The sequence below is a fragment of the Arvicanthis niloticus genome, chromosome 4 (genome assembly GCF_011762505.2).
Source record: "Arvicanthis niloticus isolate mArvNil1 chromosome 4, mArvNil1.pat.X, whole genome shotgun sequence".
NCBI classification, from domain to species: Eukaryota; Metazoa; Chordata; class Mammalia; order Rodentia; family Muridae; genus Arvicanthis; species Arvicanthis niloticus.
Genome location: NC_047661.1, coordinates 79,982,637 through 80,010,224, shown reverse-complemented (window position 1 = coordinate 80,010,224; position 27,588 = coordinate 79,982,637). Strand labels below are relative to the sequence as shown.

The 27,588-nt window shown below is 44.3% G+C and overlaps 1 protein-coding gene and 1 pseudogene across 1 annotated transcript in view; one reads left to right on the top strand and one right to left on the bottom strand.

Moving 5' to 3' along the window:
* The window catches only part of Ttf2 (transcription termination factor 2), a 31,235-nt gene extending 6,339 nt beyond the window's left edge, over window positions 1–24,896 (top strand). Inside the window, exons 5-23 of the mRNA XM_034501381.2 lie at window positions 527–1,462; window positions 2,382–2,496; window positions 2,767–2,949; window positions 4,684–4,811; window positions 6,008–6,089; window positions 7,605–7,724; window positions 9,633–9,783; window positions 12,017–12,122; window positions 13,689–13,870; window positions 14,544–14,697; window positions 14,950–15,041; window positions 15,710–15,792; window positions 16,310–16,443; window positions 17,093–17,263; window positions 18,771–18,829; window positions 19,109–19,259; window positions 20,234–20,316; window positions 21,880–21,954; window positions 23,562–24,896. Coding sequence (XP_034357272.1) covers window positions 527–1,462; window positions 2,382–2,496; window positions 2,767–2,949; window positions 4,684–4,811; window positions 6,008–6,089; window positions 7,605–7,724; window positions 9,633–9,783; window positions 12,017–12,122; window positions 13,689–13,870; window positions 14,544–14,697; window positions 14,950–15,041; window positions 15,710–15,792; window positions 16,310–16,443; window positions 17,093–17,263; window positions 18,771–18,829; window positions 19,109–19,259; window positions 20,234–20,316; window positions 21,880–21,954; window positions 23,562–23,706 — 3,150 coding nt within the window. The 3' untranslated portion in view covers window positions 23,707–24,896. The remainder of the gene's footprint in view (window positions 1–526; window positions 1,463–2,381; window positions 2,497–2,766; window positions 2,950–4,683; window positions 4,812–6,007; window positions 6,090–7,604; window positions 7,725–9,632; window positions 9,784–12,016; window positions 12,123–13,688; window positions 13,871–14,543; window positions 14,698–14,949; window positions 15,042–15,709; window positions 15,793–16,309; window positions 16,444–17,092; window positions 17,264–18,770; window positions 18,830–19,108; window positions 19,260–20,233; window positions 20,317–21,879; window positions 21,955–23,561) is intronic.
* On the bottom strand, window positions 7,790–8,850 carry LOC143441933 (large ribosomal subunit protein eL20 pseudogene; annotated as a pseudogene).
* Window positions 24,897–27,588: the final 2,692 nt, after the last annotated feature.

Below are 27,588 nucleotides of genomic sequence, written 5' to 3'. Positions count from 1 at the left end.
CTCTTTTAAAGAGCCATTGCCGTGGTCAAAGTTTGATCTCTTACCTTCTGTTTTACACAGATGTTTTCCAGTGTCATAAAAGCAGTCAATATCCTCTTACTTAGGGAAGAAAGACTAACATCCCCATCTTTTTATAGATCAGTATTGACTTGATTTTGATATAAGCTAAATGTAACACCTAGGTTCCTAGACTGAGAGGAGGAGAGGCCCTATTCCTGTGCAGTACATGGGGACTAGACCTGGGGAGCTGGTAACACTTGTAAAGACTAGAGAAATACACATTGTGACTCTGTCAGAGCCTGTTGACTCATTCTTCACCGAGCCCTGAAAAGAAATTATTCTGAACAGTGTGAACAAGGCACTGAAAGAAGTGGATCCCTTATGAATTTGGCATCTTTCCTTTTTAGATGCAGAAGCAGTGCTAGACATGCATTTACTGTGTTTCCATTTCCTCCAAAAGGACAGACATTTTAGATACAAAGGTAGCCCTGTTTTATGTTACAGTGTTTGTTTTCGTTGTCTATAGGATCCTAATCGTAAGGAACACTGTGTAACCAGTAAGCCTCAGTTACTGCCTCGCTCTCCCAGCCAGTCGAGAAACCCATTTAGGGTACTTGACAAGAATAAAAAAACACTTGAACACAAACAGTTTGTCGAAGGAGAAGGTGAGAGAAAGACAGCTGATAAGAAGCTGAGAGAAAACAGAGAGCAGCTCTTGGATCAAAAGAAGGAACAGAAGCCCAAACCTAACTGCAGGATGGAGAAGGATCCTTCATCTGACCTGGTGACAGCTAGACAGTCTGGAGGTGACGGGGAAGAACAAGAGGAGAAAACAAAGTTCCATCCCAAAACTAAGAAAACTGGAGGAATGGCTTCCAAACAAGGCCATGCAGAGGTGCTTCAAGGAACACCCAAGGGTCCTCAGATGTCAGAGAGTGAGAGTCGAGAGGTCCCGAACAAGCCAGAACCTCTGAGAGAAAAGGAAACCCAGCTTTTGGTGCCAAGTATTCCTGGTCAGAACCCAGAAAGCAAGGGCCAGAAAGAGGGACACCTCAACAGGGAGCAGCTCAAGAACAGGGAGGTCCAAGGCAAAACAGGAACAGATGCCCCCGATGTAGCACAGGTATCCCAGAAGGGGCTATCTCAGGGGCCTCTCCAGGGACCTTCCAAGACTTGGAGGCCTGCTCCCAAAGCACGGGTAGCACCTGACCTTTGCTCGGGAGCGGTACAGCATGCCACCTCCAGCAGTGATGACAGTGAGGATGATGGTGCTTCCAGTAGGCCAGGGTCCCCACTTCTCTTTGACTTGACGGTGGACTCACAGAAGAAGGGGAGCCTTCAACATTCTGACCAGAGTGTGCAGAGACGGACACCTGCTGCTTCAGGTGTTTTCAAGAAGGGAGAATCATCTGACCCAGCAGCCCAGCGTGCAAACCTTACAACACAGCTGAAACAAAAGAGGGTGAGTCTGCAGTGTAGACTGTCTTTGCAGAAGACCCCAGTTCAGTTCCCAACACTCATGTCAGCTGGCTCCAAACCACTTGTAGCCTCAGCTCTAGGGGATCCGACACCTTCCCCTTCCCTCCTTGGGCACCTGCACTTATGTCCACATACTTATACACAGTTTATATGCATATACAAATACATATAATGAAAACTTTAAAAAAAAGGGGGGGCAGTCTTGACTTGTACTTTGTCTCTAAGGCAGTGGTTTCAACCTATGAGTTGGAACCATGTAAGGGGTCAAATGACCCTTTCACAGGGTGGCCTAAGACTGTCAGAAAACAGATATTTATATTATGGTTCATAACAGTAAAATTATAGTTATGAAGTAGCAACAAAACAATTTTCTGGTTGGGGTCACCACATTATGAGAACTGTATTAAAGGGTTGCAGCCTTAGGAAGGCTAAGAACCACTTCTCTAGGATCAGGGTGTTCTGTGGGGAGCTGGGAGCTACTTTCAGGGTTGAGTAGATTCCTGAGAGGGCTTTCTAGGTGGCTGCTCAATACCTGCCTTTCCTGTGTTTAGACATAGGCTTACTGTGCCAGCTGGGGTCTTATTTTGCTTTTTTTTTTTTTTTTTTTTTTTTTTGGTTTTTAGAGACAGGGTTTCTCTGTGTAGCCCTGGGTGTCCTGGAACTCACTCTGTAGACCAGGCTGGCCTCGAACTCAGAAATCCGCCTGCCTCTGCCTCCCAAGTGCTGGGATTAAAGGCGTGCGCCACCACCGCCCGGCTTATTTTGCTTTTTAATCCTGGTTTTTTCATTCATAATTAGAAAATCATTTTAGAGTTTTGTCATGCTAAGCCAAATTTAAAAATCTGAAGCTGTCCTTTAGTAACTTGAGAGGCCAGTTCCATTTGATGGCATCTGTTTTTTAGGGCACCCTGGCTGCAGTGAACATCCAGGCTCTCCCTGACAAGGGGGAGAAGTTGCTTAAGCAAATCCAGGCTTTGGAGGACGCACTTAATGCCCTGGCTCTCTCCCCAGAACAAGGTAAGATGGGATTTGCCCTCGAATTCAGTGTTTGTTAATGTGTCAGACACATTCTGAGAAAGGTTGTGTTCGTTTTTTCTGCTTTATTGTTGGCTTCCAGGCTTTCTCCTAATGATATCTGCTGTTGTTTGTAACAGCATTCCTGCATGCTGTAGTCTGAGCACAGCTGAAGCTCAGTCTTCTCTGGGAGGCCTCCCCTGGCTGCATGTGCTTGCAGTGTCTTTACTTGTTTCTCTCACTTTAGTCTGCTTGTTCCTGTGTGTTGACCAGGAACTAGGGAGAACTGCAGCTCTCAGGAACCAGAGCAGAGGAACATCACCAAAACTGCTGCTGCTCCTCTACACTTGGTACCTCCTCAGCCCCTTCCCAGGCCCCATATCCAGCCTACAACCTCTCTGGGACTAAAGGCAGGCCGCCAGGAAACTCCTGAAGGAGCCAGCCAGTGCTCAGGAGGTAAGGTTCAAGGACTCAGCCCCGCTGTGACAAGCTGGTAAGCTATGTACTACCCAGCAGATATCTTTGCACCCCCTCAAAGGGGAAGCTGTTCATTCTTGGATTGAAAGTTGCATATCTGATTCTCTGTAGAGCTTTGAACAGTTGTTTTAAGACTCTGAGGCTAGGGGCTGGTTACTGCCTTACATCACCATGTGCTCACCCACCAACCCAGAGGTCAGTACATAGGATACACAGACAGTATTGTGTATGAAAACCAACTTATTATAAGGCTGGTAGACTAGCAGGTAACATTTTAATTCCCTGTATGAAAGATGGGGGTGGGTCAGGCATACATGGAAGCAGAGAAGAATGATCTAAGTGATGACCAGTGCCTTTAGACACATAGAAAGCAGTAATCCCTAGTTAACTATGTTTGTTGCTAACTTCCAGGCAACTTTGCAGGTCCTTAGTAGAGTCTTGGCTTTTTTTTTTTTTTTTTTTTTTTTTTTTTTTTAGGTTTTCTTGCTTTTTGTTATTTGAAAGAGGGTCTCACCTGTTTGAGAAGTCTGGAACTTGCTGTATAGACCAGGTTGGCCTCCCAGGCACTAGGAATAAAGGAATGCACCGCCGCACCCAGCTCTCAGATAGAGCCTTGGGTGTGCTGTCTAATGACTTGGTTTGCAGTCAGGAGATTGGAGTTGAAGTGGGCTGCCAGAAATTAGGAAAGCAATGGCAGTTTTCTCCCAGTGATGACTGCTAGAGGTGTAAAAAATTGAAAGGCAGCCTTGACAGGGAGTGTGGAATAGATAAATTTAGGCCACTCTAGAAGGTCACTGAGAAACACTTGGTCACATAGAGAGCCATCTTGGCTGCTTTTTGGGGCCAAAGCTTATGTTACAATATTATTCCATTACTTAATAGTGATGAAGTCACCTAAGGAAACATTAAATTATAGCAGGTTATTGATGTAAAAGAACATGTGACAAGTCTTGGAAAGAATTCTATTAAGACAAGTTAAGGCATTTCAGAACTTCAAGTTTCCCATTGTCTAGAAACCTTGTCCTAGAAATGTGTTCTCCCTAGAACAGGGAGCAGCTTGGGTATTTTGCCTGTGTGGGACGACAGGGCCAGCAGTACAGTGTGACACAGTCCACTGTGACCTGCATCTCAGGGATCAGCTTTCTGTCCTCACAGATGACTTCATGTGTGGCTTTTACTCTCACTGGCTCTTCTTTGGATTCAGAGGCTTTTGCTTCCAGAGTTCCTGCCCAGGATGACCTTTGTGTCCACTGCTTTTTCAGAACTGGAAAAGAAATGGTCCAAGCCACCGAGGGCCTGGCTGGAGATGGAGCTCTGTGGGAGTGCTTGCCCGCCATGTTCAAGGCCTCACCTTTGAGCTTCAGTCTAGGAAAATAGTATAGGTTGTTTTGTTCTAAATTATAGTTGTTTGTGTGGTTAAGGAAACAGAATGGGAGTATAAAAGCTTGTGAGACCAGGAGAGCCTTGAGGTAGGACTTTTTACTCAGTACAGATTCATCATTTGGCAGATGATTACGTTTTTGAGGCTCTATCCAGAATACAGTACTTGTCTTGCTGTTTTTGTTCAAGAGACAGGACCTCCTGTATTCTAATTTATATGGTGTTGGGGATCAAACCCATTATGTAAGTCAAGCACTGTAGCAACTGCACTGCATCCCAGCCCTCAGGACACTGCACTTGTGACATCTTTGGGGAACACTTATCTGTCCGCAGGCCATATGAACCAACATCGTCTTTATAATGTATGGAAAATCACGAGTGAAGCTATTGATGAACTGCATCGGTCATTGGAATCTTGTCCTGGTGAAACAGCAGTGGCAGAAGACCCAGCTGGCTTGAAGGTGAGCCAGGAACTACAACACAGAGTATCCAGCACCCCGGAGAGCACTGTGAACCCTCCTGCAGAGGGATGCCTTAGTGGCTTCTGTAGTGGTTCCTTCTTTTGTTGAACAGTAAAAATAGTAACCTTCCTTTTTTAAGTCATAGGCTATATACTTCTATAACAGCAAAGCATCTGCGTATTCAGTTGGTAGATGCTACAGGATGCAAACCAATTGTTATTTGAAATGAGCTACTGGGGGTGGAGATATGTAAAACAAATGTGATCATAAGACAAAGATAAAAAGCACAGTGCTGCCAAGCAGTGGTGGCGCATGCCTTTAATCATAGCACTCAAGAGCCAGAGGCAGGTGAATCTCTATGAGTTTGAGACCAGCCTGGTCTACAGAGCAAGTTTCAGGACAGCCAGGGCTACACAGATAAGCCCTGTCTCAAAAACAAACAAACAAACAAGAGCACCTTACAGTGTGTCATAGGCCATATATATAAAGTACATAGGGAACTCAAAATAATGGTCAGTAAGTAGTTTTATACCTTTAAAAGGTGTACATGTTTAGAGGACAGAGAAGATTAAAAACAACACAGGACAATGAGAAGCAGTAGTGAGGAGTCAGTTGGTATTAATGAGAGGTGGGTGGATGTCATCACTCCCTCACGGGGAGGAGCAGGCAGTGTTTCGGAGAGAGTAGGGAGAGTCCCTTGCAGTAGAGCCTGGCATTGGCAAATGAGCTCAGATTTGAATGAATGGTTCAAGATGCCCTGTGCAGTAGTGATAACTCTATAAAGGTGTATGAGTGTTGTGAAGGTTCGTTCTCCCACAGAGCACAACATAAACTGGAACACAAAAGAACTGGGAGGAAGTCGGTAGTTTAAGAGCTGTTGCAACTTGTAACTATCAGTCCAGACTGGTCTGTTGAGTAGAAAGAAACATCAAATATAAGGATCAAAAGGAACAGGACCGCTAGTAAAACTCACGTGACCATCCGAAGCTGGGTTGCAGGCAGTAAAATGTGAAGACAAAGTGAACTTTTAGTGGAGGTGGAGACATGGACAGGAGCGTCCTAATAGAGATGCTGACTGAGTCTTCACCATAGTGGACAGGGAAACCAGCAGCTCATGATCACAGCTACAACATAAAGGGCTCGCCAGCATAGCCTCTCATTAGGAATTCATTCTGACGTTTGGCTTATTTTGTCAGGTCCCCTTGCTGCTGCACCAGAAGCAGGCATTAGCCTGGCTGCTGTGGCGGGAAAGTCAGAAACCACAAGGAGGGATCCTGGGTACGTTTGGTATTACAATAAAATCCGACAGTTACGGGATGCTTATGTTAACTGCTATAGTATTAAATTTGATGTTGTCACAATGCTACAAGGAAGGTATATCCATTTTTCAGATGGGAAACTAAAGTGTAAAACACATAGTGTGCTGAAGGAGGTATTTGCAACCAACATTAGTAGCTGCCTCTGACTGAGGAAAGAGTTTGTTCTGGCTGGTCCCCACAGTCTCTAGAAGCTGTGGAATATGAGCCTGGGGGCCAGCCTTCCAGGAGCACAGGCCATAGCCACAATTGCAAACCGATCATGACTTCGCTGTGAGTGTTCAAGGAAGCTAAAGCCTCTGACTGCTCATGGTTCAGAGATTTTTAATAAGACCCACAATATTTAGTCTATCCCACAGCCATGACGTACACAGATCAAAATCAGAAGGCTCACAGAACAACATCCTGGAAGCAGTCTTCTAGAGTCTTCCCTAATGAAGTCTCATGGGTCAGGTCACACTTACCATCCTAGTAAGCTGGAGGATGTTTCCAGCCAGAGAAGTGTTTTGGAAACATAGTGCCCAGGGAGTTTTCAAGGAGTATGTAACAGAGGCAATTTCATACTGGTAGACAGCGAGATTCCATCCTCCAGAAGGAAAGGTGGTGTTGGCACAGAACCACATAATGTGTACAGATAGTGTGGGCAGTTTTGAAATGTGAGAGCTCTCCTTGCATGTTAATTCCATGGGTAGCTACGGCCTAATGTTGGGAACAGGCCTCTCAGACGTTGGTACACAGGCTGCCCGTGTTGACTCAGACACTGTGGTAGAGGCAGAATGTGAACCACATTGATCACAGTGATTCTGTTGAATGACTGTAGAAGCCTAGTGAGCTAATACAAGTGTCCCATATGGTATGAAGAGTAAGTTAGATAATCTCAGTGGCTGGCACAGGGACTGTGTGTAATGTAAGAAGTATCACAGCTAGTGACTTGGCTCAGTAAGCAAGCACTTGTAAAAGCCTGGTGACCTAAGTTTGGTCTTTGGAATTCATGTAAAAAATGGGAGAGAACTGACTCCACACATGTGCCTTGGCATGTGATACTTTTGTGCATGAGCACACATATGCATGCACACACACACACACAAATATATATAATGAAGTGTTCAGTTATGGCCTTTGATGGGTAAAGGAAGTGCATGACAAACTGCTGGAACTGTGGCAGAGTAGAGTAGGTGGTAGGATATGTTAGCTAGACAGTTTTGCTTTTGGGAATAACAGAAAAGCCAGACACCGTCATGAAACCAAAAGTAAGTCAATCTGCTGTAAATCCACTGTGGCAGGGAAACTGGAGTAAGAGTGAGATCCAGCTATTGTATGGTATCTGACCTCGATCTCTATACAGATAGCAAGAGATCATCTTTACATAAACAGAGACCCCACGGGGTAGGGAGCGGATGGGAATAAGGAGTGGGCCAATTTCTTCGAGAGGAGTCTTCTCTTGAAGTCATGTTGATTCTTTGTTTCTTATTTCTAGCGGATGATATGGGCTTAGGAAAGACTCTGACAATGATCGCACTCATCCTAACCAAGAAGAATCAGCAGAAAAGCAAGGAGAAGGAAAGAAGCATGCCTGTGACGTGGCTTTCCAAGAATGGTAGATATAAGCCCGGCCACTCAGTCTTATCTGAGCCAGCAGAGGGAAGTTTCCAAGCTAACAAATGATAGCTTTGGTCACATCTAATTAATCTGTTATAAAACCAGTATTGGTAAAACCAGTATTTTTTTCTTTCTTTTTTTTTTTTTTTTGGACTCTGGAATTTTATTCAGCAGGTCTCTGGGTTTAGAAGTTGTTGGGCCTCTTGGTGGTGAAGCAGGGCTTATGCTGTCATGGAAACACTTGGTGGGGCAATGGGAACTTGATCTTGTAGTCATAGAACTGCTTGATACCCCACTAGCTACAATCTCTTTCACCCTCATGATCTGGAAGGAGTGCTCCCGGGCAAGGTGCTGAACATGGTTTCACACTATGGTGTGACCCTGCCAGTGATGGTTAGGTCCCAGTGCTCCTGGTGCCTGTTGTGTGTGCCAGTGTCGGAGTCATAGCACAGCCAGATGCCAAAGTTCTTCACAGGCAGTGCTACTTCTCAAACACTGCCTGCAGTGCACTCTCTCCCTGGAAGACTTCTTCATCTTCTTCACCTGTGGCATGAAGTACTAGAAATGGGACTTGGCCACCACGTGGTTGGGTACAAAGTTGCACTTTCAGTACAGGGGTGCTGTATGGCACTTTGGGGTGGGCAAGCAGCATCCTACTACCTCGTACTCCCAGAGTATGCCTGACACTTTCGTGGTGGTCCGTCCTCATTTGCCACCATTCCTCCTGCGTTATGTCTGATGCTGAGTGTGCAGTTATAAGTGACTTCTCCCTTTTACCTAAATTTAGCTTGATCTGGGATTCAAAAAAGTTTTCTGGAGGTTAGATTAGGTCCTAGAACAGTTAGTTTAAGCATAATAATTAGTGTTTTCTGTTGATGCTAGGTATAAACTCCCAGGTATATCCAAATTTATGTACTTTTTAAAAGATATTTTATTTGTTTCTTAACTTGTTTTAAATATATAATTTTATGCATATTTTATGTTGATCTATGTTGTCTGTAAATATCATATAAATTAGTGTGAACATGAGCACAAGTCCTGCTTTGCTTATGTGGTTAGAAACATGTACCTCTCTCTCAGGGTCTGTGGTAAACACTGTTGCAGCTGGGCACCTGACGCTGCATGGAGTAACACACACACACACACACACACACACACACACACACACACACACACACAGAGAGAGAGAGAGAGAGAGAGAGAGAGAGAGAGAGAGAGAGGACAAATAATACTAAATACTGAGTACTAAATGTAATACTGTGTACCAATAGATGGTTACAAATCACATTTGTGGGGCTGGACTGATGGCTCAGTGGTTAAGAACACTGGCTGCTCATCCAGAGGTCCTGAGTTCACTTCCCAACAACTACATGGTGGCTCACAACCATCTGTAATGAATCTGATGCCCTCTTCTGGTGTGCTGGTATACATGCAGGTAGAACATTGTATACCTAATAAATAATCTTTCTAAAAAATCTCATTTGCTTCTCTTGGATGAGGCTTTTTCTATTCATTTAACACATAGTAATTTTTTATTATATTTTAATGTAGAAGTATATTAAGTTATGGTTTTTATATAGAAAACCACAAAACAGTAACTCCCTGTAGTGAATCATCTCAGGAGTCCTTAGGAACAGACCTGCTTCCACTTCTGGCCACTGTGAAAGGGCATTGCTTTTCAGATTGGGTCACACACTGCTCACTTTCCTCCCTGTCCTTAAACTTATTCTAAAATAAATAATTGTTTGGTTTAAAAGACCACCTCTTCCATTTCCTAATCTGTTTGCTTTGTGTAGAAATAACCCAGTAGTTAAAAATATTGATTGACGGGATAAAGTCATCAAGAGAAGTCATCATGTTCAAGGCTGTTCAGTGAATGTAACTAGGGACTGGTTTCTTCCTCTAGACTCCTCTGTCTTTACTTCCAATGGAACGCTAATTGTCTGCCCCGCTTCCCTGATCCATCACTGGAAGAATGAGGTAGAGAAACGTGTGAACAGCAACAAACTCAGAGTCTATCTCTACCATGGGCCAAACCGGAGTCGGCACGCAAAAGTGTAAGTCAGAAGTGCCTGGACAGGTCTGCAACCCACCTAGGGAGCCCTTTGCCTTTCTGCTTACCCAGTTCTTTGGGGCTAGTCAGATGTGTGGAAACGGGACAGTTTTCAGTCTAATTATCAGGCAGCTTGCACTCAAACACATCTCAAGGTTTAGAGGTTTTACTTTGTCATTGCTGGTCACTCTCCCTAGCCAAAGCTGCAATATGAGGAGCTTGCAATACCTGAGTTGCCTGTGGGGTAGCAGCCACATTCCCTGATAAACCCTGGGGAATGAGGAAATGTCAGGGTCTCAGTTGGGCACTGAAGGCCTGAGGCTAGAACTCATCTTCCATTTCCCTGGGTGTGAAAGGAAGCACTTCTCGGTAGCACTCTGTCAGTTACCGGCTGTAGGCTGTGTGGATGTGAGCGTGCTTATGGCTGTATTTTCATACATAGACTATTCAATAAGGTTAAATATAAGAGTTTTAGATGCAGAATTGTTAGACTTAACTAAACATTCTTGAAAGGGGATGTTTAGGAGAGAGAAAAGATCACCCCAGATGGCAATCTTTAGTTTTTGGGTTTTGGGGGTGTTTTTTGTTTTTTTTCTAGTGCTAGGGATCAAATACTTTGAGCATTCTGGGTAAGCATCCTAGCACTGAGCTGCAGCTAGACCTGCCTGTTAACGTTAACTGTTTTCTGAATGGGACATGAATATTGGAGGCAAATATTTGCTGTTTAACCTAGGATGAAAGATAGACCAGTGCAGGTGTCTTCCAGGAGTCATACCAGATTGGTGACTTTTTATTTTTAAATATGTATTTATTTTTTAATTTTTAAAGGTTTATTTTTTAACTTTTAAAGATTATTCATTTAATGTGTTTGAGTGTTACATATGTGCACCACATGCATGTAGGTACCTGCAGAGACCAGAAGATGGCATCAGATTCCCAGGAACTGGAGTTACAAGTAGTTGTGAGCCATGCAATGTGCTGGGTACCGAACCCTGGTCCTCAGCAAGAGCAGCAAGTGCTTTGAACCTCCGAGCCATCTTTCAAGCTAGACCTGAGTCTGACAACACACTGTGCATCTGTTCTCATGCTGTAGTGGCAGGACTGGAGCCGTGGCTGGTGCCTGCCTTTGCCCTGGATCCTAACTTAGAAACAATTGAGCTCACTTGAACTTTGTTCTTTGACTTGCACTTTAAACATAACAGCTGTTTACTCAGAAGGTACAGTCACTTATATTTGATTCTGAGGATTTATAGATGGTACTGCCACTTGGAATTAGGTATATCATTTTACCAAAATAATTTATTACTCTCTCTTAGATACATAGTATTAAACCCATTCAAATAAGATCCATGCCTTTGGGCTGGAGAGATGGCTTAGAGGTTAAGAGCACTGGATGCTCTTCCAGAGGACCCAGGTTCAATTCTTAGCATCCACATGGCAGCTCACAACTGTCTGTAACTCCAGTTCCAGGGGATCTGACATCCTTACACAGACATACATGCAGATAAAATACTAATGCATGTAAAATAAATAAATAAATCTTTTTTTTTTTTTAAAAATCCATGCCTTTAATAAGAACCTTTGTGTGTAAAATTATAATGTAGAAAAGATGAACTGAAACCTTACTGTATTTTTCTGTCCAAAACCAAGTTAATGGGTTTTCACAAATCTGTTATAAAGTGGTAACATTGGCATGGGGTTGACAGTGCTTTAAAGATTTCTTTTTTCTTGAGACCTGAGCATCACCCACTTCAAATCATTAAATATCAGTTTCCAGCCCTGTCCTACTTTCTATTCTGATTAGGTCATAGCAAACTTCATATGACTACAGCTAGACATTTTCCGTCTGACTCACTGGATGGTTACTGTAGTGAACAGACTGTATAGGAAGAATGATCACATTGGTAAGAGACAGGGAAGTCTGATAGAAAAATCGTGTACACACACACACACACACACACACACACACACACACACGGAGAGAGACCAAGCTCATGTGTGTACCAAGCACATAATTAGCTGATGTCAATTCTGCTATCTTTTTTCCCTCCTCAAGTTTTGTTTTCTTTTGCAGTACTGGGAATTAAACTGAGCGCCTTGAGCATGCTGGCAAACACCCTGCCCCTGAGCTGTTCTTTATCCCCAGCTCCCCAGGCCTTTCTATAAAGAAGTTGCCTCTGCCTCTGGCAGGCACCAGGAGGAGTTGTTTACTGTGGCTTTGTATTGTCTCCATGCAGACTGTCTATGTATGACATCGTGATTACTACTTATAGCCTTCTGGCCAAGGAGATTCCTACAACGAAGCAAGAGGGAGAGGTCCCAGGAGCAAATCTCAGTGTGGAGGTGAGACTTAGGGACACCAGGAAGGTAGAGGAAAAGCCACACATAGTCTAATGGGAGAGGTAGCACGGTATCTTCCTGCAAGGAGAAGAATGTTCCAGGTAGTCAGTCCACCTGTGGAAATGAGTGAGTCCCTTCTTCCCTGCTCTTTATTCTGGACAAGCATCCCAGTGGTCCATTAGTACTTGGCACAGAGCTCAGCTATTTTTTACAAGTAAAGAAACATACACTGTAATTGTGGTAATAATCACACATGAATGCCGAAGAGTCTGAGTTGCTATTTTCATCTTTGACTGTGTAGAGTACACGCTTGTGTATTGTTCTTCATGTTTTGTATTCGTTCACCTGTTATTGCCGGCCTTTCTCCACCTCCCAGAAAAGAGCTTTGCAGATAATAGGGCTACAAATGGGTCAGAAGCTAAGCGATGACCTTCTTCATTTGTAGGTAGATTCGGGGATCCTGTTAGCTGTTTCACAGGCTTTCTTGTATAATTTTGAGGGAATTTCTGTATTCTGGGTGATTTATAGAGTATCATTCCAGCTCAGACCAAGCTCAGTGCTTTTCTATGGCTCTGAGATAAAAACTCAAATTCCATTACATAATGTCTCAGGTACCTTATGGTGTTGGCCTCTCTCGTTTACCTCTCCCCATCTGCGCCCTCCCTGAGGCACTGCATCCTCTGTTTGCCATCACACCCTCTGGGCAGCTATGGAGAGTGTGCTCAGCTTCCTCCCTTTTCTCAGGTGTGTTTTCCTAACCAGCTTCAGGGAAGCCTTTCTGAATGCCTCCTACTCAGCATTTGGATGTGCGCCTCGCCTGGCACCTTGTGCTCTGTGCTTTTAGCTGTTTAGTCAGCTGTGTGGAGGCTCCGCTGTGTTGGGGGAAAGCCTCCACTGTCCTGTATCGAGTGACTTCTGCATAGACCTAGTGCTTGGATGATATTTTTCTCTCTTGCTAGAGCCTGAGCTCCTTTAGGGTCTGAGCTGGCCTTTCTGGTTTTGACTTAGCATCTTATACCTAAAAAATGGCATGTAGGAAGTTTAAATCAATTTAGTAAATACTTTGCTGACTGAGTGAAATTCCAACCTTATATTTGTGTATTCCTACTAAACACTATTAATGCTATTGCTGAATGTGGCTGGAGAGAAGAAATGAAAACTCCGATTACAAAGCCTTTTACCCTTTGCTATATTCTGTTCAGAGACAGACTCTTTTTTCTTTTTTTAAAAGATTTATTTATTTTATGTATGTGAGTATACTGTAGCTGTCGTCAGAACAAGGCATGAGATCCCATTACGGATGGTTGTGAGCCACCATGTGGTTGCTGGGAATTTAACTCAGGACCAGAGGCTCTTAACCACTGAGCCATCTCTCCAGCCCCAGAGACAGACTCTTAAGTGACCATTTATTTGACCTTTTTGAGAAGTTCTGTGCTTGGTTTTTAAACATAGTTCAGTGGAAGAGTCTAAGTAAATTAGAGGGTCAGGGTGGCCCCTCAGGTTATGTTCCCTCCTCTTGAGGACAAGTGCATGTTCCCACAGTGGTGTGTGGTACTTTGTTCCTTCCAGGGCATCTCAGCACCTTTGCTTCAGGTAGTCTGGGCTCGGATCATTCTGGATGAAGCTCATAACGTGAAGAACCCTCGAGTACAGACATCCATTGCTGTGTGTAAGCTCCAAGCCCAGGCCCGGTGGGCTGTCACTGGAACCCCCATTCAGAACAACCTGTTGGATATGTATTCACTGATGAAGTGAGTAACCTCTTTAGGGTCATATTAATGGGATCCTATCCCTGTTTGTTACCCTTCATTATTATTTCATGCCTTGGGACGAAGCTCTGGTGTGTACAGATTATCTTGTGTGGCAGGTGGCTAGTTTAAATGCAAAGAATGAATGTTTGTGATAAAGTATCAGTGTTGCTCAGGTTAATACCAGTATTTTATGCAAACATATAGAGCCGATTGAATTAAAGGGAATTAAGGTCACTGTTCTTCAGTCCCCTGGCTGCATTAGGCTGCTTGCTTTAAAATAGATGGACTGGGGAGGACTGCAATATTCGAGGCCAACAGTAAAGAATGCTGACTTTAAAATGCTAACTTTTTCAAGGGAGCCCATAAAAGTCTTTGGAATTTCCATGCTAACACTGATGCTTTAGTAATAAATTTTCATTGTTCATTATATGTCCTGTTGTGGCTGTTGACATTGTTCCTGTAAAATGCACAACTTTGTAATGTGACTTTCCTTATTGACTTAGACTTTTGTCCTGTCAAGCAGACATTGCTATGGCATTCGTTCTCAGATGGGATGGGAGGAGAGGGCAACAGTTCTGATTTGTTTTCATCTGGTGATGAACCCTTACTTTGAACCCTTATTCCATCTTCTCCCAATCTCCTTTCCTGCTGTGTCTTTCCTGCCCTCCAAAAGGTTTCTCCGCTGCTCCCCATTTGATGAGTTCAGTCTTTGGAAGAGTCAGGTTGACAATGGTTCAATGAAAGGAGGAGAACGGTTAAGCATTTTAACCAAGAGCCTTTTGCTGAGGAGAACAAAAGACCAACTGGATTCCACTGGTAAACCTTTGGTAACCAGATTTCTGCCTATCCCCAGGGAGTGAATGTGTTCTGGAACTCAAGTAAACCCCTCAGTGTTGGGAGCCTCCACTTCCTTCTGGGGAGACTCCTCAGCAGTCCCAGGTGCTGTGTTAGCTCAGTCCTTTCCAGGGAAGAGGGGACCGCTGTCCAGAGTGGTGCAGAGGGCCAGAGTGCTAGGGTGTGCTCTGAAGTATTCAGTGGTTTACAGAACTTCACACCAGCTTCCTTTTCTCATTCCCCAGGTGCCACTGCCTGGGCGTAGATGTGAGCTGCACCGGTTAAAGCTTTCTGAAGATGAGCGGGCTGTCTATGATGTCTTTCTTGCAAGGTCAAGGTGTGTACCAGGAAGAAACACCTTTTCTCTTGTTTTTTTTCTTTCTTGGCTTGGGGAAGAATCTAGGCTTATATTTCCTTAAGTTTCACATATGACACTAATGTGTTACATCTTTATTTTCCAGAAAACCTCAAAAACTTTATATTTCTTTTTCCCTTCCTCTTGTCTTATCTCTGTCTCTCCTACACACTGAAGGCTGAGTTTTGATCCTACTTTTAATTGTCTTCTTTACATAACAGTCAGAAGGTATAGAATCTGTCTGCTCCTTTGGGATTGGATGATATATTAGATAATGACTCTTTTTGACCTTTGACCTACCGCCCAGCATCTCACAGGAGCTTGAATAAGAAACAGCTTTGGAATCTTACGGTTTGCTCTTTGCCCTTTCTCTAGGACTCTCGTCATTCGTGGAGTTCTCCATTTGCTCCTTCCCATGTGGCACTTTTGTTTCCAAGAAGATTGTGGCTTTCGTCTTTTTATACTTTATACTTACTATGCATTTTTAAGGTTTTTGTTTTGTAAATAATAATTATTATTATTATTTTGCTTATGGCTCCTGTTTGCTGTGAGCTAGGAATCATTTAGCCAGTGCATTCTATACCCTGCCCAGACCCCTCTCCAAGTTAAGCAGTCTGGCGTTAGTGGCTATAACATGTGTTTTCTGACAGGTCAGCTCTTCAGTCCTATCTAAAGAGACAAGAAGGTAGAGGCAGCCACCCTGGAAGAAGCCCTGATAATCCATTCAGTAGAGGTAAGCCAAGGGCTGCTCAAATATGAATAGCTATGGAAGGAAGGTGGGATTTCTAGCCATTAAAATAACAAACAGATTATGGGCCCTGGATATCAGAGAGACCACATTTTATCAAAGCTTGTTAAGCCAGAGAAATACACACTGATCTGAAAACATAAGGACTTCTTTTTGTTTTCTAAATCTATATTATTTAAAACATAGGCATGCCTACAGAAAAACCCAGTGTTTCATTTGATTTCATAAAAGTATGTTTTAGGGCTATCAAGAAGGCTCAGCTGGAACAGGTGCTTGGCGCCAAGCCTGCTGACCTGAGTTCAATTCCTGGGCCCGTAGGGTAGAACCAAGGCTCACATACCACCCAAAAGGTTTGTGTGTTTGTTTAAGGATGTTATAGCTAAATTATTGAGTGTCAGGTCAAGAAAAGTTTAAATAGCTTGAGTTAGTTCCCAATTCTTCCCCAGATCTCCCTATTTTAAATCTTGTACTGTTTCCCGGGGCTTGTCTTCTCTCTTGGCAGTGGCTCAGGAGTTTGGGTCCAGCGTGCCCCAGCACTGCCCTGCAGCAGACTCACAGAGACCCAGCACCGTGCATGTCCTATCCCAGCTTCTCCGGCTTCGCCAGTGCTGCTGCCATCTTTCTCTGCTGAAGTCGGTGAGAGAGGCCCTGTCTGTAGTCACCTCTATAGTCTGCCATAGCCAGAATCTGCCATAGCTGGGACCCAGGTTCCTTCGTCAGGGAAAAGCTGGTTTGCATCACTCTTTTGTGGGATGAAGAAAAAAAGTACTTCTTATGCTTTACCTTATATTAATGTTTATTAGTGCTCATGATTTCCATAACAAGATATAATTTTTTTTATCATTTGTTTTGTTTTAGACCAGGAAATGACATTTTATTAAGGAAACCATTTATGAACTCTTTGGTATCTCAGAATGTCATAAAGTTTATGGTGTTCAGTATTGGGGCATATGAAAACTCAAGTACAAACTGGAAGGTGGCTTTTTTACTAGGCAGAGGTGTATCTAGAATTCTAAGTTATTATGTACTCATTTCAGAAGCTTAGCTCTGTACTTGACTGTCAGCAGAGTGAACTCTATGAAAACAGAATGATCATGTAATCCGTCCGAAGGTTTTTAACTCGCATCACTTAGTTTATCTGGTGAGAAACTTCAAGGCCATTCTTTACACAAGGCCTTTTCTGTAGTGCCAGAGATAAGTCATTTTACTCTCAACTGTTGGAAATCAGCTGGTAAGAAGACTTGCCGCCTCCACTGTCCTATGTTCCCATCTCCTCTCTTCCAAGGCCCTGGACCCCACAGAACTGGAGAGTGAAGGCCTTGTCCTGTCCCTGGAAGAACAGCTCAGTGCTCTGACCTTGTCCAAAGTCGATGTCTCAGAGCCGTCACCCACTGTTAGCCTTAATGGCACATGCTTCAAGGTGGAGCTGTTTGATGACACACGAAGGAGCACCAAGGTACTTTTGGCATCTCTGTGCTTGATGACAGATGACATTATTTCTCCCTGTGTTGGACTCCTCATTGTGCACGTAGGAAGAGCTTCTGAGAGGAGAGTTAGAAGGTCAGATCTTAGATCCCCCTCTAGTCTTAAAGCCTCACTTAGGAGAACCCTAAAGCCTTCATTCTCTTTTCACACCATGTGGGCTCATCGAGTGAACTCCAGTTGTCAGGCATTCAGCAAGCACAGTTACCTGCTGAGGCACCTTGCTGACTCTTAGTTAAAGTTTTAAGAACATGAGTCCAGGTATTTACCATAAATAACTGGAAAATCAGAGCCCTGAATCAGATTGTACTGACTCTAGCATTGTTAAGAGTTAGCTGCTGTGTCTTTGCCTGATCTCAGGTAATGTTCACATAGCTTCTTAACACAAGGCCATGAGAAGAATCAAACCTTATTAGGCTTCATGTATACAGGGAACAGCTTAAAACCAGAAAAGCTCTTCTACTTTCTTCTATGAATGTCAGGCTAGACCCTTGTCTCTTCCAGCAGTGGTCTAGAGGACAGAAGCACAGGAGGGAACCAGACATGCATATGTTCAGGTCCTCAGAGGGTTTGATGTTATAAAAGCAAAAAACCGTTACTAAGCAATGATTGTGCAGGGTGGTCACAACATGACAGTAGAAACAACATGGAACGTGCAGCTGGCTAGCTAGTCTACACTACATTGGGGAGGCTTTCAAAAGTAACCCCATCATAGCCCAGCAATATGACTATACAAGACCATACAACAATGACAGTACCAAAGAGACATGCTAATGTGAAAGAGAGTCTCCTGGGATCCCACCCCTAGCAAAGAACTACAGGCAGCAAAGACTGCTGCTCAGACAGAGCAGGCTCTCCCAGGGATGAGGATGTTATCAGTTCGAAGTGGTTAGCCCTAGAGTCACACGTACACAGTCCATACTAAAGAGACTAATTAGGTTACACTTACATATTTATGTGTGTATAAGTAATAAAACATCAATGTAAGAGGGAGTGGAGGGTGTGTGGGAGAAGCTGAAGGGAAGAATGGCAATGAGGAAGTGATTTTAATTATATTTTAATTAAAAATTAAAGAAAAATCTCTAAAGCAAAAAAAAAAAAAAAAAAACCATGACATGAAGTTGGCATGGAAAATGATACTCTAAAGTAGAGGGAACAGATGTGGCCTATTGGGCAAAGATTTCATCATGACTGACATGTCCTTTGAGGAGTGCATAGTGAGGAATGACCAGTGCGGAGGCCAGAGCTGCGGCATGGACCTAGCAGGTCATTTTAGATGTAGGCTTTATCCTCAGTAGGATGTCATAAGAGGAGGAGGGCAGCCAGCTTCCATTCAAGAAACAGCTTTCCAGCTGCAGGAGAGTGTGTAGACAAGCCAGGCTAGAAGCATAGAGGCTGTCTAGGAAATTGCTTCTGTAATTCAAGGTGAGATGAGAGAAAAGCAAATGGCTTAAACTGTAATGTTATGTGGCCTTTCCCAGGTGTCTTCTCTGCTAGCAGAACTGGAGGCAATTCAAAAAGGCCCAGGGTCCCAAAAGAGGTGAGTGGCACCTCACTGCTTCTGCAAGGGAAGTTGAGGATCTCAAGTCTCAGTTTAGGTCATGCCCCACAGAACACACTTAGGTTATGGTATAAATTCCTGTAACGTCTAATTAAAATACTGTGATGTACATTGAATGAGATCCCTGAGGATCTGCTTAAGTGATATCTGAAACAGTAGAAGATCAGTGAAGCAGAGAGGTGGGAGGGCAGGGCAGGGCAGGGCAGGGGAGGGGAGGGGAGACTGCTTAGTCTTTTTGGTTTTGCTTTTCCTCTCTAGTGTCATTGTCTCTCAGTGGACCAGCATGCTGCAGGTAGTAGCACTGCACCTCAAGAAGAACCGACTGACTTACGCCACCATCGATGGCTCTGTCAACCCCAAACAGAGAATGGACTTGGTGGAGGCATTTAACCACTCCCAGGGGCCTCAGGTATGAACTGGGCACAGCAGGCCTGTGTGGTGGAGGAACAAATTGTTCTTAGTTATAAAGCAGCAGAGTGTAGCTGCTTAACTTAAAAAGTATTCAGCCTTGATCTCTCCAACTGTTTATAATTTGTTAGACACTTCTCGCAGATCTGTGCCAAAGTGCGCAGATACCTAAAGAGAGTAACTTGTGGGAATAACCTGACAAGTCCGAAAAGCAGCCGGGACGGGAGACTCTTTGCAGGGCAGGAAGCCTTGCAGGGTACGTGGCTTGCAGAGTATGTGGCTTTTGATAGGGGATGTGAGAGAACACCCCCCCCCACATAGATAAGCAGGATTTAGGAAGTACCAGCTGAAGGGAAGGAAGGATAACGTAGCTGGGGGGCGGGGGAGGGCATGGTCTCAGGATTAGTTATAATTTAATGCAAAGTTGGCCACCCAAGGATCTGAATTACAATGTTGATATACTTTGGCAGTTGACCCTCATGTGAGATGGGAGAAAATTTTTTCAAAGGTGAGATATGAAAAATGGCAGGTTAATGATTCAAAACATTACACCAGGGGGAAATTTGAAAGGAATGTGTTTCTTGTGTTTTAACCTTTTTAAACTAGAGCTGGAAAGATGCTGGTTCTTTCTGTTCCTACAAATGCCCCCCATAAAGAGAAAGGGCTGCTTTGGGCTTGTGTTTTTGGAGGTTTCAGCAGTCCTGTTTTGGGGCTTCTGTTATGGGTGGGTATCATGGCAGGGGTATGTGGAGGGAGACAACCACACATCTCGGCAAGGAAGAGTCAGGGGCCAAAGGAAGTGGAAGTTCCCAGTGACCTGAAGATCAACGGAACTGATCCCATAAAGGTTCCCCCACCTTTGATCTAGGGCCATGACGGGGACAAGTCTCTGCCGCTTGGCCTTTGACCCAGACTGTGCCAGCTGCACTGTAAGACCAGGAGTGTGGAGCTTTAATAGTGTGTTTCCTTTTGAAGGTCATGCTGATCTCCCTCTTGGCTGGTGGTGTTGGACTCAATCTGACTGGAGGAAACCACCTTTTCCTTCTGGACATGCACTGGTAACTTCAGGATGTTCCTGTCCCAGCACCAGGGAGAGCAGTGGTCAGAGGGCAGCACTCTGACAGTGCCTTTTAGAAAGTCATGGTGACGTTGTGTATGGCCCCATCTAAGTGGCATGTAAGGCTAGCTGACGGTTCAGGACTGCTGAGGGACCATTTCATGGCTACTTCATGATTTTATTGTTCATTAACTTAAAAAAATATTTAGCATTGTTTAGCCAGATGGTGGTGGTGAATATCTTTAATCCGATTACTTGGGAGGCAGAAATAGGCGGATCTCTAGAGTTCAAGGCCAACATGGTCTACAGAGTGAGTTCCAGGACAGCCAGGGCTACACAGAGAAACCCTGTCTCAAAAAGCAAAACAAAACAAGCAAAAAACCAAGGAGCACAGTTTTTTTGTTTGTTTGTTTGTTTGTTTCTCATGACTAAGCTACATTGTTCAGTTTGATATCTCTGGAGAACAAATCCAGACAGTTTTTAAAGAGTCAGGGAAGTTACAACCTTAGATTAGAAACCTTACTCCAGAAGGATGAGGGGCTTTCTAGTTGTGATGGAAATGCTTGTTATATCCAGCTTTTGGCTTCATGTGTGCTTCCAGTCAGTGCCTTGGTATGTGCCCCTCCTGGTACTGGACAGGTGAAGTCACATATGGCTAGGTGGAGTCTCACAGTGCCCAGCTCTGATGTTCTCTCTGATGTTCTGCCTGTGCAAGCCAGAGTTGCTGTTTCGGATGGGCTTTCTTTGCTTGCTCTGCAGTTCAGGCTGCACCCAGGGCCTTGCCCACCTAGCCTACCTTTCCTTCTTTACCTTTTACTTTGAGATAGGGTTTCACTAATTGTGCAGGCTAGCCTTGAACTAGTTCTGTTGTTCAGACAAGCCTGGTATTTTCATTCTCTGGTATTTTCAGTATTTCAACACTGCAGTGTTGTAGATAGTTGGGATGTCAGGCCTGTTTCAAGATACTTTGTACCAGGCACTGTTTCCAGGATGCTGTGTCTAATCCTCCATGCAACCTCAAATGGTGCAAAGAGGTCAACTTGCTACCTTTGTGGAGAATGTATGCGGGTTTACTTAGGATTCTTATATACACAGAAGTGAGAAAAACATGCTAGGAATTAGACCTGTGTTGAGATGAAGAGGTAAGATGAGGTTAATTTAGAGTTGATAATGAGACTTCATAAGGAAGAGAACAAATTATACCTCTTTAATGGACTTCACTGAACACTAAAGTTAAAAGAAATCTTTGAGACTCTTAACCAGCTCTTATGCTTCCAAGTAGGTTCTGCAGCCTAGTGGCTGTGGTTAGGTAATCTCCACAGTCAGTGCCTCCTGGACAGAGCTGACACTTCTGTAAGCATCTCCGGCTCTGCAGGGCATGTAGGTTTCTGTTGCTTAGCCTTTATTTTGTCTTGTTTTCTTAAGCCCCTTTGAGAATGTAATGACTACTTTTAGCTAAAGAAGCATACAAAAGTGGGCTGTCGTTTGGACCTGGCAGTAGGCCATGGTTTGTCAGCCCTGTGTAGGATGTTGGTGTTACTGAGTTACATCTCTCCTCAAACAGGAATCCCTCACTTGAAGACCAAGCTTGTGACCGGATTTACCGAGTAGGGCAGGAGAAGGATGTTGTCATACACAGGTAAGCAAAGGCACCAGGCCCCCCTTCTCAGCATCTCCCTTTGTGAAAGCCTTTCCTGGGGAGTATTTTCATAGACTGTCATAGGCGTGGTGATCACAGCAGTAACGATGTTCCACAGGCATACCCGAGGAACTCTAGTCAGGAAGGAAAGAAACAGTCTGACGTAACCTCGATGGTTATGGCCAGAGAGCAAGCATGTGCTGATAAGACCCAGCTCACAAGGAGGCAGCTGTGGGCAGCATCCTCCATGCCCACCCACCCCTTGTCTTTTTTTTAACTTTTAGTATGGCATAATCTCAGCCATAAAGAGAAGTTGCCAAGGGATTACCAGAAAGTTTCTGTTTCCTGTCTTTAGCTCTCTTTTCTGCTTGTAAGTCTCAAATCTCTATTTTTAGTTCCACTGTCTCCTAAGCTTCAACCTGGGTATCCCGATCCCTGCTAAACATCTAAGCCTAACTGTGCAAGTACTCTTCCATCTTCATGCGTCAGTCCATCAGTGTGTGTGCTCAGATACCAAAACAAACACTTACTGAGAGCACCTGATGTGCCAAGTTTAATTACACCCTTCAGGATAAAACAGCCAGTCTGAAGTCTTTGCTTCCTACTGCCTCAGTTTGTGCATGTACATTATCTGGGCGACTAGCATCTGCTTATCCAGCATACAGGCAGCAACTAGACTCCTTCCTCTCCCTCTTCCCATGCCAAGCCTTTAGCTGTGCTTTCTAAACTTGTAACTGTCCTTTCCTTCCATCCCCACTGCCAGCTCTTTTCCAGCTCTGCTGATTCTTGTCCTCTGCATTGCCAGCAGAAGGCTCTCCCTAACTCAGCAGTCTCTGGGACATGTCACACCTTCTTCAACAGCTCACCCCTGTAGATTTACTCAGTGTCTTAGCATATCAGGACATCCACTGAGGATCTGGCTCACAGCTCCTGAGCTTTTGCTAACAGTAGACTTGACTGGACAGCAGGATCTTTAATTAAACATACCACATTCTGAAGCTCATCAATAGTTTGTTCATGTTCTCATTCCCTGGGATGTGTGCCTACTCCATCCCGTCTAGCCAGCCCTGGTGAGCCTACATGCCTCACATTAAGAGTTAACTCTGATGGAGCCTTCCCTGACTGCCCCACACAGATTGCCGTTTGGACCCTGGACACACTCTTACTCGGTCACTTCCCATAGGGCACAGTATATGTATAGATAAATACAGACGTACTTAATCGGTACTTGAGTGACAGCAGGGTGACTTCTTCAATTTGAAAAGCCTGGCTATGCTATGGATTAGCTAAGAAGTTAGACATTCTTCACTTAAAATCCACACTGATACTGTCAGAAGGCCTTCTGACCTTGTCAAGATAGAGTCTGGGTAAAAGTTGGGCCTCTGTATTTGTTTTAGATGGAAATACCTTCTGCAGCTACCCTCACTTAAGAAACAAAGTATGAATGCATCACTTTAAACAGACATATCTAGTGAAAGTTGTATGGATTCTCTACTCTCCATTATCTCAGGGAAACTGTAAATAGTCTTCTTGTGGAGTGAAATTCGAAGGCATGCTTTGCTGAGCCACTTGGGCTCTGATGCTTGTTATCATTTGCTCTTTCTTAGGTTTGTCTGTGAAGGGACAGTGGAAGAGAAGATCTTACAGCTCCAAGAAAAAAAGAAAGATTTGGCAAAACAGGTCCTTTCAGGATCCGGAGGACCTGTCACCAAGCTCACACTGGCTGACCTCAAGATCCTCTTTGGCATCTAGCTTCCTTTGCTGGTGCCAGTGTACCAGGGTCTGGAGGGATGCTCTTTCCATGATCCTGGAGCCTTAGATTTCATCTTACTCAAAGTGAGGCTTGTTCGTATGCCAAGAATTGAGGATAGGTTACCATGTTAACAAACCAGTTAGTCAATCATGTTTAGCACTCAGCTCATGTAATGTGCACCATAGAAACCAATTGGTTATTTCAGAATTAAGCCTGGCATGCTGGAGCATGCCTATAATCCAGCAAGAAGATGGAGAGTTCCAGTCTGGCCTCTTATAGACTCTTTCTCAAAACAAACCACAAAAGTGCTTTGGAAGCCAGCCGTGTAGTCCATAATTCCCAGCACTCCAGAGGCTGAGTGGGGATTGTGAGTTAGAGGCCAGTTTATGCTACAGAGTAAATTTTAGGCCAGCCTGAGTTACAGAATGAGACCGTGTCTTAGAAAAACAAAGTAAAACCAATGAGAGCTTTGGCATCAGATGGCCTGGGAAGATAAGTCTGGAAGAATTGTGTAACTGCGTCTGTGTAGAGCTCAGCAGTCATTAAAAGCATAGTGACAAATGCCTATAATGCTAGCACTTTAGAGGCAAAGGCAAGAAGGTTATGAGTCTAAGGTTAGCCTGGGTAACTGAGTTCTTTGGCAGCCTTAATTACATGGTAAGACCCTGCCTGTCAAACGGCTACAAAGCCCTGTGTTGGCATGTTTGGGGCTGATGGCAGACCTGGTCTTATTACCTTGCCTATGTAGGCTCTGTCCTGTTTCCCTGCTGGCAGGCTGTTCTTTTCGAGCTGAGAAGAGGGTAGATCCTATAACCAGCCATCCCTGTGTGGCCCCCTGGATCCAGGCAGGTATAGGGTCAAGATGCTTCACATATAAACAGAAGTGGAGTATTACTCAGGGTATCATCCAGCAGCTGCCATTTAGCCTGTGCATCATGGCTTCACTTAAGAGCGTATCAACATCAGTGTGACTGTGTCACGCAGTTTCCTCACTGTATCATTTGGTATCACAGTATTTCTATCATATTGTATTTGCATTATTTAATGTTTATGTGCATTTTAGTTGCCAGTGGCATGTAATACTGTTGTTTCATTTAGTTTTTGCCATTGTACCACATTGTGTTATCATTGGTATAGTCTATTAAACACCTTCGGCAGTGCACAGAGGTGATGCTGTGTGTGCACCAGACCCCGTCTCCTTTTCCTCAGAGCACCAGAGACCACCTGCTGGGGTAGGGTCCACATTACTGAGTTCTAGCTGGTGGAGCATGGAGAGAAGTGATGTAAGGAAACAGGCTATCCTGTGCAGCTTTCTGAATGTTTCTTCTTGCTATTTCTGGGAACCTGCTGGAGGTACAAACTGACGAGAAGATGCTGTGGCCTTAGGAAGGGCAAAATCCACTAGATCAGGGATTCTTGCTTTCCTTTAAAAAACATTTGAGAATTTCATACCATATCTTCCACTGCTTTCCCCTCCCAACTTGATGAACTCTTTTTAAATCCACTGGGTCTACACAGTGCTGACACAGTAGGTGCACAGGGCCATGCACTGGAACACTGGCAGCCTTTAGAGGTCGCATCCCTGAAAATGACCCTTCCCCAGCAGCCGTCAGTTGCCAGGAGCTCTTACCAAATGTGTTCTTAATCTCAGTCCCAAGACAAAATACATGAATTAATGCTGTGTGTGGCCTTCTGGTGTCCAGCTCAGGTTTGGGTTCATTCATTTTGTTCTATAGTCCTGGAGGTTGAATCAAGGAGGCTGGCATGCTACCAAGCACTCTATTACTGGGCTACTTCCCCGGCCCCCGTCTTTAAACTTTGTTCATTTATTTTGGCATTGACAGTTGGGTGTAGGCTTCATGCATACTAAGCAGGCACTATCCCACTGAGCTGTACCCCAGTCTTCATGTTCATTTTAGTTTACGAGTCAAGTTATTATTGTTTCATTTATTTTGAGACAGAATCTCTTTAGCCCAGGGTGATCTCGAACTTGCAGTAACCCTACTGCCTCAACCGTCTGAGTGCTAGGATTAAAGGCAGTTGCCACCCTGTGTGGCTCACTAATCAATTTCTTTGTAAATGGTGTATTTGTGCCCCAAATCACTGGCGGCACCTCACAATATAGTGACCTGATTGAGGTGCTGTGCTGAGTCCTGCTGATGCCACCATGCCCTCACAGGAACCTCCACTGCAGGTTTCTTTTTCAGTTGCCTGCCTACTTCATGTGAGTTGGCCATGATGAATCTGAGGTAATAAACCGTTCTAAATCCTAAAACGTCATGTAGGTACTAGTGACAGTGCTGTGGGACAATGCTGGAGGCAGCAGACAGCATGGGCACAGCTGGCAGAGCCAGACTGAACAGTTGTCACCAAGGCACACATTCTTAAACACCAAGTTTACAAGGGGAAACCTTCATGGAAGTTTAGTTGACTTTTCTCTTGAATGTTGATCAAATAAGATCGTGTAACACCCTACGGCCAGGTGGCATTCCAGGCCCTTTCAAACTCCATCCAGGACTCCTTGACATGCCACTGGGAACAGCAGTAGGCAGAATGATGCCTTTATGGGATGCGACCCCATTGTCAATCTTGTGGCTTAGGGTTTTGTTGTTTTCTTTAAATTCAGGGTCTTGCTATACACCCTGCAGCCCAAGCTGCCTGTTTCCTGAGTGCTGGGATTATAGTCACATTCCACCATGATCTTCCTCCAATGCTTTATTGTGGCCCCTTATACACAGTGTTATTTCCTCAAAGGTATCTCTTGCTCAGGCTGTCTTCAGGACTCCCAAGTGAAGTCAGATTGTCTTACACCAAGAGGATAATTGTAGGACCACCAGTACCATGTGGCCTGTTCTCTGAAGTCCTGCTTAGTTCTTGAGAGTTGAGTTTATGGAATGGGATGCTATGCTGCTATCATACAGCTTGTCTTAGTGCAGTTTCTGGTTTTCAGATAAAACATGGACAAAGCCAACTTGGAGAAAAAGGGTTGATTTTGGTTTATAGCTCCCAGGTCACGCTCTATCACTGGGGGAGGTCAGGACAAGAACTGAAGCAGAGGCCACGGAGGAGTGCTACTTCCTGCCTTGATCTCCATGGCTGCTGAGCCTGCTTTGTCATACAACCCAAGACCACCAGCCCAGGTGGCACTGCCCACATAAGTCATTAATCAAGAAAATGCCCCACAGGCCAATCTGATCAAGGCATTTTCCCAGATGACCCCAGTTCCTGTCAAGTTGACCATCTAACCAGCACACAGCATCAAGCCCTTGAAAAATATTGGAAGAAAAAGCATACATGCAAGCACAAAGAAATAATAGAAACTTGGAATTCTTGGGCATATAATCTATATTAGAACGTTTTCATCAATAACCATGAAATTAGGGCTAACTAGGTACTCTGCACTACAGGATGGAGATGAAGTGTAAACAGCCTGTAACAGGGAGGGACAGGTAGGTGACAGCCATGGGCTCTGCTTACTGTCTTCAGTGCTGCCTACCCAGCTGCCATGGCTAAGTCTGAGTGTAGGTGGATGTCTAAGAAAGGAGGGATAAGGAGTGTTTCTGTTGTTCAGTACCTGTACATTAACTGAAATGTATATCAAGCACTACTGTGTGCAAGGCTCTGCTCTGTACTCCAATTTTAAGGGGAAGCAAAGTCAAGCCTACCTTCCCGAGGCTTAGCATGGAGCATAAGACGAGCTGTACCGTCACTTGCTGGCGAGAGCTGTGGTAGAGAACCTGTGTAGTTGAAGTTTCATCACAGAAACTGACCTGTCAGAGCTTTGGGGAAGTGATGAAGGAATGCCTTATCAATCTGTAGGAACTGACACAACACTGCCTCTTCCTCTCTTCTGCTTCTAATTGCTTTATCTTTATCCAGCC